Source organism: Pseudonaja textilis, chromosome 1 (assembly GCF_049901715.1).
Source record: "Pseudonaja textilis isolate UNSWEBS1 chromosome 1, rPseTex1.2, whole genome shotgun sequence".
In the NCBI taxonomy this organism is placed as follows: Eukaryota; Metazoa; Chordata; class Lepidosauria; order Squamata; family Elapidae; genus Pseudonaja; species Pseudonaja textilis.
Window position 1 is genome coordinate 1,090,591 of NC_141990.1, and position 15,754 is coordinate 1,106,344.

At 51.4% G+C, this 15,754-nt stretch overlaps 1 protein-coding gene across 4 annotated transcripts in view; it reads right to left on the reverse strand.

Annotated features, from left to right (window-relative positions):
• The window catches only part of FLOT2 (flotillin 2), a 49,346-nt gene that overhangs the window by 22,207 nt on the left and 11,385 nt on the right, over positions 1-15,754 (reverse strand). For 2 of the 4 annotated variants that reach the window (XM_087924236.1, XM_087924225.1), the window contains exon 2: positions 11,314-11,395. Coding sequence is in view for 2 of the 4 variants with exons in the window: in XM_087924225.1 (XP_087780351.1) it covers positions 11,314-11,395 (82 nt within the window). In the remaining 2 variants the exon portion in view is untranslated. Of the gene's footprint in view, positions 1-2,130; positions 2,222-11,313; positions 11,396-15,754 lie in introns of those variants that run through there. The other 2 variants (XM_087924227.1, XM_087924231.1) reach the window with 2 other exon arrangements.

Sequence of the window (15,754 nt, forward strand, 5' to 3'; positions counted from 1 at the left end):
AATCTGAATTTTGAAGCTTTTTTTGAGAGGAGGGAATGTATTTTTCTTTTTAAGCAGATGACCTTTTTATGTGCAAATCGAGATGAATAGATATCCCGGGTCAAACCCGGGTGTTTTACAACCCCTGGGCCACCTCCGGCCCTTCGGCTGTCTCTATCTGGCCTCCATGGGTTGCCTTTTATTTTGAAAGCAACAGTTATTTTTCATTTTACGTACAGGTAGTCCTCGACTGATGGCAGTTCCTTTAGTGACCGAAGTTGGGACTGTCATCTCCACGGTTGCAGCATCGAAATTCAGATGCTCAGGAGACCGACGGGTGTTTTAGGACGGTTGGCCGGGTCTCGGGATTGCTTTTGCGACCTTCCGACGAGCTAAGCCCACGGGGGGAAACCAAGATCCCCCTTCACAACCGTGTGACTCACTCAGCAACTGCGGGGATTCGCTTAACAACGCCGGCAAGGAAGGTTGGGCGCGCGCGGGGGGGGAGGGGGGTTAGACTAGATGACCCACAAGATCCCTTTCAACTCCGATTACCTTGTTCTCTGGATCGCTAAAATGGCTGTTCAAGAGCTTGGCATCTTTCTAAAGTCAAGGAAATGCCAGTTTATATTAGTGTAAATCAGTTGGCGCCTAAGAATTGGGTTTTTAAAAATCGCAAGCCTTCTCAAGTCGAAAAATACATCTGCAAAAAAAAAATAATTGTAGGAAATGGTATGTTTTCCTTTCTGGCGACAATTTCTGCATCATTCGTGTGACAAGAATCACCATTTTGTCTGGTCTCATTTGCCAGGTTTGAATTGCATCACTTTTTTCCTCCAAGGTGACCTTCCCGTTGCTTCACAGGTCAAGTACAACTAAAACATTAAAAGATGAAAAACGCTACACTGGCAGAATAAAAAGTGACCACCTGCCCGACCAGTCGAGAGTCTTGGAAGTGGGGAAGGAAGACGGAGGAACGTTTAGCCACTGACGTTCTTGAGAAGTTGGTGAGGCCTCGGGGTGGTATCTGAACTAGATTTCAAGACCTACGGGGTAGTAAGGTCGTAAAACGGGGCAAAGCTGACGCAACAAACTGTCTAGCAACAGGGGCGCAGGCACCTGTAACCTTTATTTCCATGTACGCGCGCGTGTGCGCGTGCCTGCGCAACTTCACAGCCCTCTTTGCTGCGACAATCCCGAGTTTATGATGTGGCTCCTTGGGAAAATGAATTGCCCACCTGTCAACTCATGAAATATGGCTAGGGTCTTTTCGGAGTGGCCGTAACAGAAAGGCATGGTGGTGGGGGGGGGGAGGAGCAGTGCGGCAGCTTGGAAATAGGAAGTGCATTCTGTCAATGTTTTTTTTTTTTTTCAAAGGTAGCAACTCGGCGCCTTGAAGTTTCGGCTGTGCGCAAAATTCTACCCGGAGAGCCTGAGGGATGATGACTCTGGGCTACGGACGTGTCCCGTTGGAGGATACGGATTAGGATACACCCCGGGGTTGCGGGTGGTGGGGGGAAACAAGGGTGAACAAGGAATGATGTGGGTGCATCCGGGCGGTGCTGGCATGTCTTCGCCTAATAAATCTTCTTTAATTTGGAAGGTTGGCTCCAGAACATGATTTAAAAGGGGGGGTCGCTGCCGGAATCCTGACCCCTCCCTTGACCCAGGGGACAGGTGTGTGTGTGTGTGTGTCTGTGTCTGTCTCCTGGGTCAAAGAGACCCGCACAACTGGCAGGTCTGATGGAGACCGTTTTGGACCTAGTGCAGGGATGGCGCAGTTTGCCCCGGGGTGGGGGTTCGGCTGCTGCCCCCCAGACACCTGAGTCCAGGTGGGGGGGGGACGACAACGCTGTGCGAGATTGGCCAAGCGGCCGTCCAGGTGAGCGAGTGCCAGCCGCGATACGGAGCGTTCCCTCGGGAGGCAACCAAGCAGGTAGCCAGAGCCAGAAAAGGGGAGGGGGGGTGAGGAGGTGGAGGGGGAGCGAAGGAGGGGGATTGGTGCCAGGAGGAAGAGAAAACGGGCCCCGGGGGCGGCGGCGGGGGGGCTCCTTTGTCGTCTGCGTCTGCGTCTGCTGTGCTGCAAGTGGGACAAGAGGAGGACGCAAGGCGGGTGTTAGGCAGAGAGGTGAGAAGCGGGAGGCACATTACCTGAGCGACCCCCGTTACGTACAGTGGCACCCCCTCCGACGTCTCAATATTCTCACAGCGACATAGGATGGTCATGACTTCCAAAGACAGTCTGAGCAGCGATAAATAAGGGGTGGGACACACACCGAACACACAAAGGAGGTTATACCAGAGAGCAAGAGAACCACCCCGCTCGACGAGAAGAAAAAAAAAAGACGGGGCTTTGTGCGTCTTGGGAGGGGGGAGAAAAGGGGCATTTCGGGGCAGGAAGAGTGTGTGTGTGTGGGGGGTTTTTGGGCTAGGATGTGCCCCCCACACACACACACATACCCTGTCCAATCTGAAATCTGAAATGGAGGGTCTCACCCTTGAGCAGGGGGTCAGGCTAGACGACCTCCAAGGTCCCTTCCAAGTCTGGGAATTAATGAACAGATTAGTGATGTTAATTAATCAGGGAAGGACTTGCTTCCTGAAGTTGTGGAGGCTTCTCAGAAGAGATTGGGCAGCCCCTGGTCTGAAATGGGAGGAGGTCTCCTCCTTGAGCAGGGGGTCAGGCTAGAAGACCTCCAAGGTCCCATCCAAGTCTGGGAATTAATGAACAGATTAATTCTGTTTTAATCACCGGAGCGACTCGCTTTCAGGAGTTGTAAATGCTCCAACCCTGGAGGCTTTTAAGAGAGAGATTGGGCAGCCCCTGGCCTGAAATGGGAGGAGGTCTCACCCTTGAGGAGGGGGTCAGACTAGAAGACCTCCAAGGTCCCTTCCAACTCTGTTACTTTGTTAATTTAACCAGTGGAACGACTTGATTCCAGTACTTGTGGGTGGCTTCGTCACCGGAGGCTTTTAAGAGAGAGATTGGACAGCCCCTGGCCTGAAATGGGAGGAGGTCTCACCCTTGAGGAGGGGGTCAGACTAGAAGACCTCCAAGGTCCCTTCCAAGTCTGGGAATTAATGAACAGATTAGTTATGTTAATCAGTGGAACGACTTGCTTTCTGAAGTTGTGGAGGCTTTTCAGAAGGGATTGGGCAGCCGTTGGTCTGGAATGACGCACGGTCACCTGCTCCAGCGTAGCCTCCTCTCTGGTTTAACACAGTAACGGTGTTGGAAGGGTCCTTGGAGGTCTTCTAGTCCAACCCCCTGCCCATGGCAGGAGACCCTACTTAGGGGTCTCCAACCTTCGCCATTGGGAGCTTTGGGGACCTCAACTCCCAGAATTCTGGGAGTTGAGGTCCCCAAGTCTTAAAAGGGGGCCCCAGGGGGGAGACCCCTGCCTTATATCATTCCGGACAGATGCTTCAGGATTGCGTGAGGTGCTTCCCGATCGCAGGGATTGGCTGGGGAATTCTGGGAGTTGGAAGCTCGCAAGTCTTCAAGCGGCCAAGTTTGGGGACCCCCCTGCTCCGGGGTGGGGGGTTTCAAGCTGGATGAAGTGGGCTGCCCGTCTCGGTCTCACCCTCCCTGCCCGTCTGCCCGTCTCTCTCCACGCCTGGGAGAGCAGAGGATGGATGCCAATCACCAGCCTGGCTTGAAATGGCAGATCCCGGCAGCTGAAGGCGGGAAGGGAAGGGGAGGGGGCTGCTATCCCCCTGGAAGGGGGGTCCTGGAGGGGGGTGGGGGGCTGCCTGAAATGGAGGTGCCCCCCCCTTTGCTCTGCAGATGTTTTCCAAGGGGGGCTTTGCACCAACTTGCAAAGGGGACCCTGGGAATCTCGAAGGAAGCTTTGGGGGCCACACACACACACCCTTTACCCCTTGCCGTCCTGGGAGGAGGCTTCCCCCCGCACCAGTCTTGGGGTCCTCCCGGGAAACCCAGAGCCCCGTCTTTTTCCGTGTTAGTGCAAGCAGAAGGCGGGGAGGAGACCCCCACCCGCCCCCCACCCAGGCACACCGTCCCATGGAGCAAAGCCTGGCCCATCATGCGGGGAGGTGGGGGCGCGGGGGGGGGGGGCTTCACACAGCAAAAGGGACGGCACCATCACAGAAAGTGGGGGGTTGAGAGGCTGCACGGAAGACAACCAGCGGGGGGAGGGAGGAGGAAAGGAGAGAAGAGGAGGGAGGAGAGAAGAAGAAGAAGGGAGGAGGAGAGAAAGGGAAACAATGGGGAGGGAGGGAGAGAAGGAGAGAGGAGAAAGAAGAGGAAGAGGAAGGAAGGAAAGATGGAAGGAAAGGAGAGGATGGAAAGAGGAAGGACAGAAAAGGATAGCGGAGGAAGAGAGGAAGGAAGGACAGAAGAGGAAGAGGAGGGAGGGAGGGAGGGAGGAAGGAAGGAAGGAAGGAAGGAAGGAAGGAAAGGAGAGGATGGGAGAGAGGAAGGACAGAAAAGGATAGCAGAGGAAGGGGGGGAGGAAGAGAGGAAGGAAGGACAGAAGAGGAAGAGGAGGGAGGAAGGAAGGAAGGAGAGAGGGAGAAAGAAGAGGAAGGAAGAAAAGATGGAAGGAAAGGAGAGGATGGGAGAGAGGAAGGACAGAAGAGGAAGGGGGGAGGAAGACAGGAAGTAAGGACAGAAGAGGAAGAGGAGGGAGGGAGGGAGGAAGGAAGGAAGGAAGGAAGGAAAGGAGAGGATGGGAGAGAGGAAGGACAGAAAAGGATAGCAGAGGAAGGGGGAGGAAGAGAGGAAGGAAGGACAGAAGAGGAAGAGGAGGGAGGGAGGGAGAGAAGGAGAGAGGGAGAAAGAAGAGGAAGAGGAAGGAAGGAAAGATGGAAGGAAAGGAGAGGATGGGAAAGAGGAAGGACAGAAAAGGATAGCGGAGGAAGAGAGGAAGGAAGGACAGAAGAGGAAGAGGAGGGAGGGAGGGAGGGAGGAAGGAAGGAAGGAAGGAAGGAAGGAAGGAAGGAAAGGAGAGGATGGGAGAGAGGAAGGACAGAAAAGGATAGCAGAGGAAGGGGGAGGAAGAGAGAGGAAGGAAGGACAGAAGAGGAAGAGGAGGGAGGGAGGGGATGGGGGAGGAGAAAGGATAGGAGGGATGAAGGCAGGAAGCAAGCAAGCCTCCCACCTGGGCTGGCCCCAAGCCACACCTTTACAACTCAGGGGGCAGCGTTGTTGCTCGTGGGTGGGTTGCGTGGTGCGACCCCCACCCCACCCCCCCCCAAAAAGCAAGCCAAGGAAAGTCAACCCTTCCCTCGGCCTGCACAATTGAGGCCCACTGACTTCTGGGGTTAAAAACAAGGTGAAGGTTAGCATTAGCAAACACAAAAGAAATGGAGAATGAGGAATTGGGAGGGGGGTGTTTTTTTTGGGGGGGGGTGGGGGTGGGAAATCCCAAACACAGTCGTGATGCTCTGAGGACGAAGCAAATTCACCCCCAAAAACAACGCTTTTGGTGTCAGACTTGAGATGTTCTGAAAGATTTTCCAGCCTGGAGGGTTTCTTAAAAGTCACACGGTTTTTGGTCTCTTGGGAAAAAGCAGAAACTAAAAAATAAAATAAAATAAAAATCAAGGTAACTGTGAAGTTGAATTAAAGACTCCTACAATAACGGGCGTTTCGCATTTTGGGAAGGGCTCGCCGGCTGCGCTGAGCCTGGGACCCGGCAAAAGGTCAGGATCCCACAAGGACGAAGGGAAGTTTAAAACTCCTGATTTTGAAGGAGCGATGATTTTTCCCAAGATTCGCGTTCTTTTTTTACAAGATGAGCTTTTGAAACGTCCGGCTTCTTTTTGAGGGAGGTGGACGGTCTAGAAACGCGGGAATGTATAACAAATAAATACACAGATCAGGGGTGGCCAAGCTTGGCCCCCCTTTTTAAGACCGGTGGGACTTCAACTCCCAGGATTCCCCAGCCAGCCACGATCACGTGACCAATTCCTCCTGCTGGCTGGGGGATTCTGGGAGTTGAAGTCCCACCGGTCTTAAAAAGGGGGGCCAAGCTTATCTGGTCTAGATTCCACCGAGGAGTTGACGAAGCAATTGATTTTTACATGATCTACGTTTAATAACGTTCGGAGGTGAATTAATGCTTTTATCAATATATGGATCCTCCTAAATTCATGGTTTCCCTCTGGGAAATTTAGCTTATCTGAATTCTTGCCGTCTCTTCCTGTATTATCCCCGATGTACGATTTATTTTCTCACACTTCACTAAAATGAAATTATTAAGTAAACCTCCCGTGTTAATAACGAAGGTCAGAGTCTCCCTGATTTTATTTATATATTTTTATTTATTTACATATTTTTATTTATTTACATGTTTTTATTTATTTACATATTTTTATTTATTTTTATTTATATAAATATTTATTTTATATATTTTTATTTATTTACATATTTTTATTTATTTATATATATATATATATATTTATTTTATATATTTTTATTTATTTACATATTTTTATTTACATATCTTTATTTTATATATTTTTATTTATTTATTTTTATTTATTTACATATTTTTATTTATTTATTTATACAGGTAGTCCTTGACTTACAACCGTTTGTTCAGAGACTGCCCGAAGTTACATGTGCACTGAACAACACAAAAAGGGGATTTATGACTGTTTTTTTCACTTAGCGACCATTGCAGTATCCCCGTGGTTCACGTGATCCAAAATTCGGACGCCTGGCAACTGACCCGTATTGTGACAAAGTCAACAGGGAAGCCAGATTCGCTTAACGACGGTGTGACTAACTTAACGGCAACAGCTGCACTGTGGCAAGATAGGTTATCAAACGGGGCCAAACTTGCTCCGCGGTCTCGCTTAGCAAAGGATGTTTTGGGCTCAACTGCGGTCATTAATAGTCAAGGACTACCTGTATTCAGGAGTGGACTGCGACGGGTTTAACGACCGGTTCGGTGAGCGTGTGCGCTTTGCGTGTGTCTAAGGCACTTGCGCACTGTGCTGAAAATGGAGCATTTAGAAGCTCAGCGGCTTCCCTTCCAAGTCAGCCACAGTATAAGTAGAACAGCGAGAGGGGTGGAGAGAAATCAGCTCTGCTGCACGATTGAGATGAGCTAGAACAAGGGTCTCCAACCGTGGCCACTTTAAGACTTGTGGACTTCAACTCCCAGAATTCCTTAGCCAGCCAGGAATGAGAGAGTTGGAAGAGACCAGAAGGGTCATCTAAGTCAGGGGTCTCCAACCGTGGCCACTTTAAGACTTGTGGACTTCAACTCCCAGAATTCATTAGCCAGCCAGGAATGATAGAGTTGGAAGAGACCAGAAGGGTCATCTAAGTCAGGGGTCTCCAACCTTGGCCACTTTAAGACTTGTGGACTTCAACTCCCAGAATTCTGGGAGTTGAAGTCCACAGGTCTTAAAGTGACCGAGGTTGGCTAAGGGATTCTGGGAGTTGAAGTCCACAGGTCTTAAAGTGGCCAAGGTTGGCTGAGGAATTCTGGGAGTTGAAGTCCACAGGACTTAAAGTGGCCAAGGTTGGCAGAGGAATTCTGGGAGTTGAAGTCCACAGGTCTTAAAGTGGCCAAGGTTGGCTGAGGAATTCTGGGAGTTGAAGTCCACAGGTCTTAAAGTGGCCAAGGTTGGCTGAGGGAATTCTGGGAGTTGAAGTCCACAGGTCTTAAAGTGGCCGAGGTTGGCTGAGGAATTCTGGGAGTTGAAGTCCAGAAGTCTTAAAGTGGCCGAGGTTGGCTGAGGAATTCTGGGAGTTGAAGTCCACAGGTCTTAAAGTGGCCGAGGTTGGCTGAGGAATTCTGGGAGTTGAAGTCCACGGGTCTTAAAGTGGCCGAGGTTGGCTGAGGAATTCTGGGAGTTGAAGTCCACGGGTCTTAAAGTGGCCGAGGTTGGAGACCCCTGAGCTAGAAAGCAGGAAATAAAAGACAGGATAGGGTGGTTGGGTGGGTGGGGCTAGCTGATCGTCGGAACTACAGGGTCACGCGAACTGCGTCGAACCATCAGCAGCCCAACCGCTGCCTGCATTCCGTATTTCTTACCCCAGATCTCCCGATCGTAATATTATTGGTCAGTATTGTTATCAGGACGACACTGATGTCCGAAGAGCTTCGTTTTTGGGGGTGCTGCTTGGGTGTTTCTGCAGGGGCTGCTGTTCTGAGGCTAAACCCCCCGGGAACAAATCTCGCTGGTCAGCACGAAGGGTCAGCCTCCCCTCTCTCCGTGCGCAGGGAGGAATTTCAGCCATGCAGGAATGGACAGAAGGAACAAGGCGTTGCACCCACGGATGGAAGGGAACAGTGAGGCACAACTGATTCGGTCGTCTGTGGAGATTCTCAGTCCTCCAGGTCACAGTTGTCCCCAAAGTGCCTTTTTTTTTTTTCAAGAAGCAACTGGACTTTCTGGTTTTCCTTTGAAGAGGTTTTGCTTCCCATACAAGAAGCTTCTTCAGCTCTGACTGGCTGGTGGGGTATGGAAGGATTTCTACTCCTTGCAGACAGCTGGTCGTTTGCATCCTTTTAGCGAGTTGTTGAGGCCACTTGGAGGTTCATCTGTGTCTTCAGGGTCATCTGAGGGGCGCAAATGGGTGTGGAGCCTTCTTGGCTGCAGGATGGCAACACAGGGCAGAAAACATCCTGCAGCCAAGATGTCAGGCCCTTGTCAGAATCTAATTCTGAGGGGGTAGCCGAGCAGCTGACAGGGAGCGGGAGTGGGGCTCCGTTGGTTGTGGAAGAAACTGGGGAAGGGCAAAGTCCAGCTGGGCAGAGCAGGGGAGAGGGAGAACAAGGGAGAGGGAATTCGGAGGAAGATCCAGGCTCACCCCCTCTTCATCGTAGGGCACGCAGGAACAGAGAAGGGAGCAATGTGAGTTGCATGACTTACGGGGGAGGAATGGGCCCTGATTCCCTTCATCAGCTGCAGCTGGGAACACAGGGTTTAAAAAAGGGAAGCCGCGCACAGCAACTTGTTGGAAGCAAATTGTGAGTTATCTTTTATTGTCGTGGCTTATCTGGGTTCCTGGCGTCTTCCCAACTGGGTGTGTTTTGCTGGCCTTTCAAAGTCTGCAATTCCTTCTCCTGCCCTGTCCAGTTCATTGCTGCAGCTTGTGGGTTGTGTGGATTTTTAGTTGCAGTTTGTATGTAATTTTGTTTTCGGACTGAATTTTTTCCACTTAAAGGCTGTTCCTGGGAGAGTTTTTTTCCAGCCCAGAAGGTCACCTGGACATTGGGGGCAAAATTGGAGATAATAAAGGGACTCTCCTAACTTATGTGACTGCGTTGCCTTTGTGCCAGGCCCCTTTGGGTCATCACACAAGGCGGCTCCACACCCATTTGCACCACTCAGGTGACCCTGAGGACACACAAGCCTCCAAGTGGCCTTAAGGACTCACTGAAAAGATGCAAACGACCAGCTTTGTCTGAAAGGAATGTAAATCCTTCCCTTCCCCGGCACCCTGTCAGAGCGGAGGAAGCTTCTTGGATGAGAAGTGAAACGTCTTCAAAGGAAAACCAGAAAGTCCGGTGGCCTCTTGGGGGAAAAAAAAAAGCCCCTCTGGGACACCGACAGCTTGTTCTTCACTGGCAAAACTGTCGGAAGATTCAGCACATGGACTGAGAAATTGTTTCTCTTTTTAGGGGACTCTGGGAGGAAAGTCCTCCGCTACCAGCCCAGGGGAGAAGAGCTGCGGCATTAAATTGGCCCTCAAATCGGATTATAATTTTAACTGTGGGTAATCCTTGACTGACAACCAAAATGGGGACCGTCATTTCCCTTGCTAGACAAGATAGTTGTTAAGCGAGTCTCACCCAATTTTATGATCTTTTCCAAGATGGCTGTTCAGCGAGTCTTGACCGATCTTCTCTGCCCTAGTTATTAAGTGAATCCTGGCAGTTGTTAAGTGGGTCACACCATCATAGAGCGAATCTGGGTCGCCCCGCTGAGTTTGCTTGTGGGAAGCCAGCTGGGAAGGTTAGCAACGGCGTTCAGAAGACACCCCCCCACCCACCCCCAAGACAGTGCAACTGTCATAAATACGGGTCGGTTGCAAGTGCCCAATTTTTGTTCCTGAAACACAGTTGTTTCCCTGGAAGGCTGACACTGTAAGTGTGAGGATCGGCTCTACGTTCTCTTTCTCTGGGGCCTGATTGGAGTAGATTGTAGGGGCGATAAAGAAATATGATTTTATCTCATTTTATTCTATTTTATATATTTATGTATTAAATTATTGCCTTTTATCCTACAACTCTTGTATTTTACCCTACTCTCATTTTAAATGGTTTGGAATTTTATTGGCGATTTGTTTGAACCTGTACGTTGAGGTGGCCTATAACAGATCGATCCATCTATCTATCTATCTATCTATCTATCTATCTATCTATCTATCTATCTATCTATCTATCTATCTATCTATCTATCTATCATCTATTTATCTAATCTCTATATCTATCTATGTGTGTATGTTATCTTTCTCCAGTGCTGTTGTAACTTCCAACGGCCACGAAGTGAATGACGGTAAGTCAAGGACTCGCCGTGTGTGCCTCAAACACGGCCAATTTAAAGTTGTGGTGTTGTTGAAGCAGGCAATTGTGTCCTTGGGAGGGAGGGAGGGGGAGAGATCCCCTCAGAAAGTCCCGGCACCCAGACTGCCTGGAAGTCCTTGTCTATGGACAGGGTGGATGCGTGACACCGCCAACCCCGCAAGACCACTGTGCTGGACTTGGTCTAGGCCAAGGGTCCCCAAACGTGGCCCATTTAAGACTTGTGGACTTCCAACTCCCAGAATCCTCCCCAGCCAGCGGGAGCTGACTCTCTCGTAATCCCTTCCTCTGCAATCTCTCTCGACTTTAGGAGATGAAGAGAGAGGGAGAAAGCAGGGACGGCCGGCTGGAGAATTCTGGGAGTTGAAGTCCACAAGTCTTCAAGTAGCCCAGTTTGGAGACCCCCCTGATGTAGGCGTTTGGGGCCCTGCTTGCAGGCAGAGTCCACGGTCTGCATGATGGGTGGGAAAAGCCTGTCTGCACCCCCATTTCTGGAGGGCCTTTACGGTTGGGGGGACGGGGGGACGGCTCTGAAAGGGTCCTGCCTCCTCTCCCCACCCCCCGCCCGATTAAGGGCCCCCTCCCTCCATCCGTTCTCTTCCCAGCGTGAAGGCTGGAGGCCGGCTGCCAAGGGAGAAAGCCAAGGGGTGCAGAGGGAGGTGGCTACGACAGGAGCGGAGGGGCACCGGCGTCCCGCCAAGGGGTTCCTTGTCCTTATAGGAGCGCCTCCCCCCCGCCCCCCCACGTCACAACAAAGGCATGCCACATCTAGGGGGGTGGGGGGGAGAGAGAGAGAGAGAGAGGGAGGGAGGGAAGGTCCTACCTCTGTGTGTCAGAAATGCACCACCAGGCCCAAGCCCAGCCGCCGTAGATGTACTGCTTGTTGTCGGAACCACAACAGCCGCCTGCAGGGGGGGAAGAGCAGAGAACAGGGGGGTGGGTGACACGTGACGACACTCTTAGGGGTTGAGGGGTTTGATTATTTGGGTTGCATAACACAACGGAGGAAAGCATGTATATATATATATAGCACGGCTTCTTCCTTCTGTTTTTCCCCATCACAACAACCCTGTGAGGTGGGCTGGGCTGAGAGGGAGAGGGACTGGCCCTAAAGGCGCTCATTTTGCTTTTAGGGATGAGGCAGGACTAGAACTCGCCTTCTCCTGGCGATTGGGCCAGAGTCACCCAACTGCCTTTCATGCTCAAGGCAGACTAGAACTCCCTAGACCAGGGGTCTCCAACCTTGGCCCCTTTAAGACTGGTGGACTTCAACTCCCAGAGTTCCTCAGCCAGCCATGAATGATAGAGTTGGAAGAGACCAGAAGGGTCATCTAAGTCAGGGCTCTCCAACCTTGGTCACTTTAAGACTTGTGGACTTCAACTCCCAGAATTCCTTAGCCAGCCAGGAATGATAGATAGCTTTGCTGGCTGAGGAACTCTGGGAGTTGAAGTCCACAAGTCTTAAAGTGGCCAAAGTTGGCTGAGGAACTCTGGGAGTTGAAGTCCACCAGTCTTAAAGTGGCGAAGGTTGGCTGAGGGACTCTGGGAGTTGAAGTCCACCAGTCTTAAAGTGGCCAAGGTTGGCTGAGGGATTCTGGGAGTTGAAGTCCACAGGTCTTAAAAGGGCCAAGGTTGGTTGAGGGATTTTGGGAGTTGAAGTCCACAAGTCTTAAAGTGGCGAAGGTTGGCTGGGGGATTCTGGGAGTGGAAGCCCTCCCCTCTTAAAGCAGGCTGGCTGGGGGATTCTGGGAGTGGAAGTCCTCCCTTCTTAAAACAGGCTGGCTGGGGGATTCTGGGAGTGGAAGCCCACCCCTCTTAAACCATCCTGGCTGGGGGATTCTGGGAGTGGAAGCCCTCCCCTCTTAAAGCATCCTGGCTGGGGGTTCTGGGAGTGGAAGCCCTCCCTCTTAAACCATCCTGGCTGGGGGAAATCTTGAGAGCTGAAATCCACCCGTTTTCTGAAAGAGGCTGAGGATTCCCACCAGTCACAGCCGAAGCTCTCTTTCTTACAAACACACAGCACACGATCAAAACAAAACCCCTCCCAAGGGCTCCACCAGCACAGTCTCCAGAACCCCACGGTGCGGCGCCGAGGCTCCGCTTCTGTGCTCCCCTGTGGCGATAATGAGCGCATCCGCCTCCACGTCATGCCAGCAAGAGTGGGCTAAGGAGGGCTGGGCAATGGCGGGAGTCGAAGTCCACCCACCTGCCTGCTCCCGAGATGGAAAGCACTCTGACCGATGATATCGATCTCACAGTTTTACCCGGTAGCATCCAGCAGCCTTATAATCGCAGACGTTAAGCCGAGACTTATCGATCGATCAATACAACGGCTTCTCTCCAGAAGCTGTGGGTGCTCCAACATTGGGGGTGTTTAACGAGAAACCGGATAGCCATTTGTGGCATACGGTCTCCTGCTTGGGCACGGGTTGGACTCAATCAGGGGTCGCCAACCTTTTGGACCTCAGGGACCCCAAAGTCATACTTTTAAATCCCGCGCACCAGAGACCCTGGGAAAATCCGCGCAAAAAGTCTGCAGGGAAATCCCCCACCCTGTTTTCGAACCGATCGATCATTCTTTATTTGGGATCGCAGGATACCATCTCCAGCTCCGTTCTCAGGGGTTGAGAGAGAGAGAGAGAGGACAGACTTTTGGCTTCGTGCAAGGAAAGCAGCAGAAGCCGCAGAAGTCTTTCTTTCTCTCCCCCAAAACTCCACCAGAAATGAATCTTTGTGAGCCTCTTGGGGCAGGAGGCCTTGCAGGGTCCCCAAGACTCATTTCTGGCGGAGTTTGGGGGAGAGAAACAAAGACTTCGGCTGCTTTCCTTGCGTGCAGCCAAAAGCAGAAGAAAGAAGCAGAAAGAAGCAGTCCGGTGGCCAGACCGGGTGCGTGGGGCGAGTGGGGCAAGTCCCCCCCCCTCCGCCCTTTCCCCCCTCCCCTCACTACCTCGTGTTGTCCGCAATGCAAGCAGCGCAAGCCTTGTGTTCCGTGGGCCATGTGGGCAGCGCAACCTTGTGTTCCTGTGCAGCCTGGATTAATTGCTTTTGGGGGGGGGGGGGGACATTTCTCTGCGGACCAGCAAAATTTTCTCATGGACCACTAGTGGCCCCCGGCCCACTGATTGGTGACCACTGGACTAAAGGCCTCTGAGGTCCCTTCCAAGCCTCTTAAGAATAGTCTAAAGAATAGAAGTTGGAAGGTACCTTGGAGGTCTTCTAGTCCAGCCCCTTGCCCAAGTCGGAGAACCTGTACTATTTCAGATAATTGCCTGTCTAATTTCTTAAAAGCCTCCAGTGATGGAGCATTTACAACTTCTGGAGGCCAGCAGTTCCACTGGTTAATTGTCCCATCTGTTTGGAAGTTTCTCCTTAATTCCAGGTTGCTTCTTTCCTGGATTAATTTTCATACGTTGCTTGTCCTGCCTTCAGGTGCTCTTTAATTAAACAGTTGAATTCCCTCTTTCTTTTCCTTTCTTTCTCTCTTTCTCTTTTTTTCTTTCTCTTTCTTCCTTTTTTCTTTCTTTCTTTCTTTTTTTCTTTCTTTCTCTTTCTTCCTTCTTTCTTTTCTTTCTTTCTTTCTTCCTTCCTTCTTTTTTTCTTTCTTTCCTTTCTCTTTCTTTCTTTCTTTCTTTTTCTTTCTTTCTTTCTCTTTCTTTCTTCTTTCTCTTCCTTCCTTCCTTCCTTCCTCCCTCCCTCCCTCCCTTGGAGAATAGCTTGACTCCCTCTTTTGGGGGGCAGCCCCTCAAATACTGTCACGTCCCCCCAGTCTTCCTTTTCTCTAGACGAGCCAAGCCCAAATCCTGCAACCGTCCTTCATACGTTTTAGCCTCCAGGCCTTCGATCCTCTTAGCTGTTGCTCTTCTCTGCACTTTTCCCAAAGTCTCAACATCCTTTTTTGTAAGGGGGTGGCCCAAATTGCTTGCAGGACTCCAGGTGTGGCCTTCCTAAGGCTTTCTAAAGAGGTACTAACCCTGCATGGGATCTTGATCCTCTGCCTCTGTTTACACAACCCAGGATTTTATTCGCTTTTTTTTTTTGGCGGTGGCTGCATATCGCTGGCTTATGTTCAACGGATTGTCCACTAAGACTCCAAGGTTCCCCTCCCAGTTCCTATTTTTCAGCCAGGTCTCAGATAACAGATAATCAGAGTTAGAAGGGACCTTGTAGGCCATCTAGTCCAACCCCCCACCCAAGTGGGAGACCCTAGACCAGGGGTAGTCAACCTTATTATACCTACCGCCCACTTTTGTATCTCCGTTAGTAGTAAAGTTTCCTCTAACTGCCCACCGGTTCCACTGTAATGGTGATTTTATAAAGTAGGGGGCAAAACCCCTACACCCACCCACCCCGCCGTGAGAGCTGGAACGCCCACTAGTGGGCACTAGGGACCAGGTTGACTGCCACACTGCCCTACACCAGGGGTCTCCAACCACCGGGCCATGGACCGGTACTGGGCCGTGGAACATTTCCTACTGGGCCGCTGGTTTGCTGGGCGCCGCCATCTTGTTTTGATGAAAAAGTGCTTCCGGTGAGCTTTTCTGGTTGGAAAGCGGCGTTTGGGTGCTGAAGGAATCCTCGCGCCTTAGTTTCATCGAAGGGGGCTTCGAATCGAAACTAAGGTGCGAGGATTCTTTCAGCACCCAAGGCAAGCGAGCCAGCGACCGTCCCGAAGCCGTCCCTAAGTGAAGCCCATCGACAAAGGTACAAAGGAGGAGTTGAAGGTGGCGGGAGAAGCGGGGGACGGCTGGCTGGCCGGTCGCTCGGCTTGCCTTGCCTTGTCATGCGTGCTGATGCCGGTACCGGGCCGTGGATCATTTTGTGATGGCGGTACCGGGCCGTGGCACAAAAAAGGTTGGGGGGGGCCACTGCCCTATACCATTTCTGACAGATGGCAGTCCAACCTCTTTTTGAAAGTCTTCACGCCTCGCCTAGTCTGGACTTGTGCCTGTGAGGTTTCCTGCCTAAATGTCAAACTTGGCTTTCCTCCACCTCGAAATTCATTTTGCTGGACGGGCCCCGTTGTTCAAGATTTGCCAAGATCTTTTTGTTGTTGTTATTCTGCTTCCGCTCTGAATCTCAACTACCTCAAAGCTGCTTTGCTTCCCTGGAAGGCCGCTGGGAGCAAACGGTGGCCAGGTGGTTGCATTTAGCGCGCTAAGACAGAAGCGCCGCACGGAGAGCCCAGAACCGCTGGAGGAGGGTGGGGAGGCGGCTGCCAAGCCGAATGTCCCTCAGAGGAGCAGCGATTGGGGCAGGCACGGCAC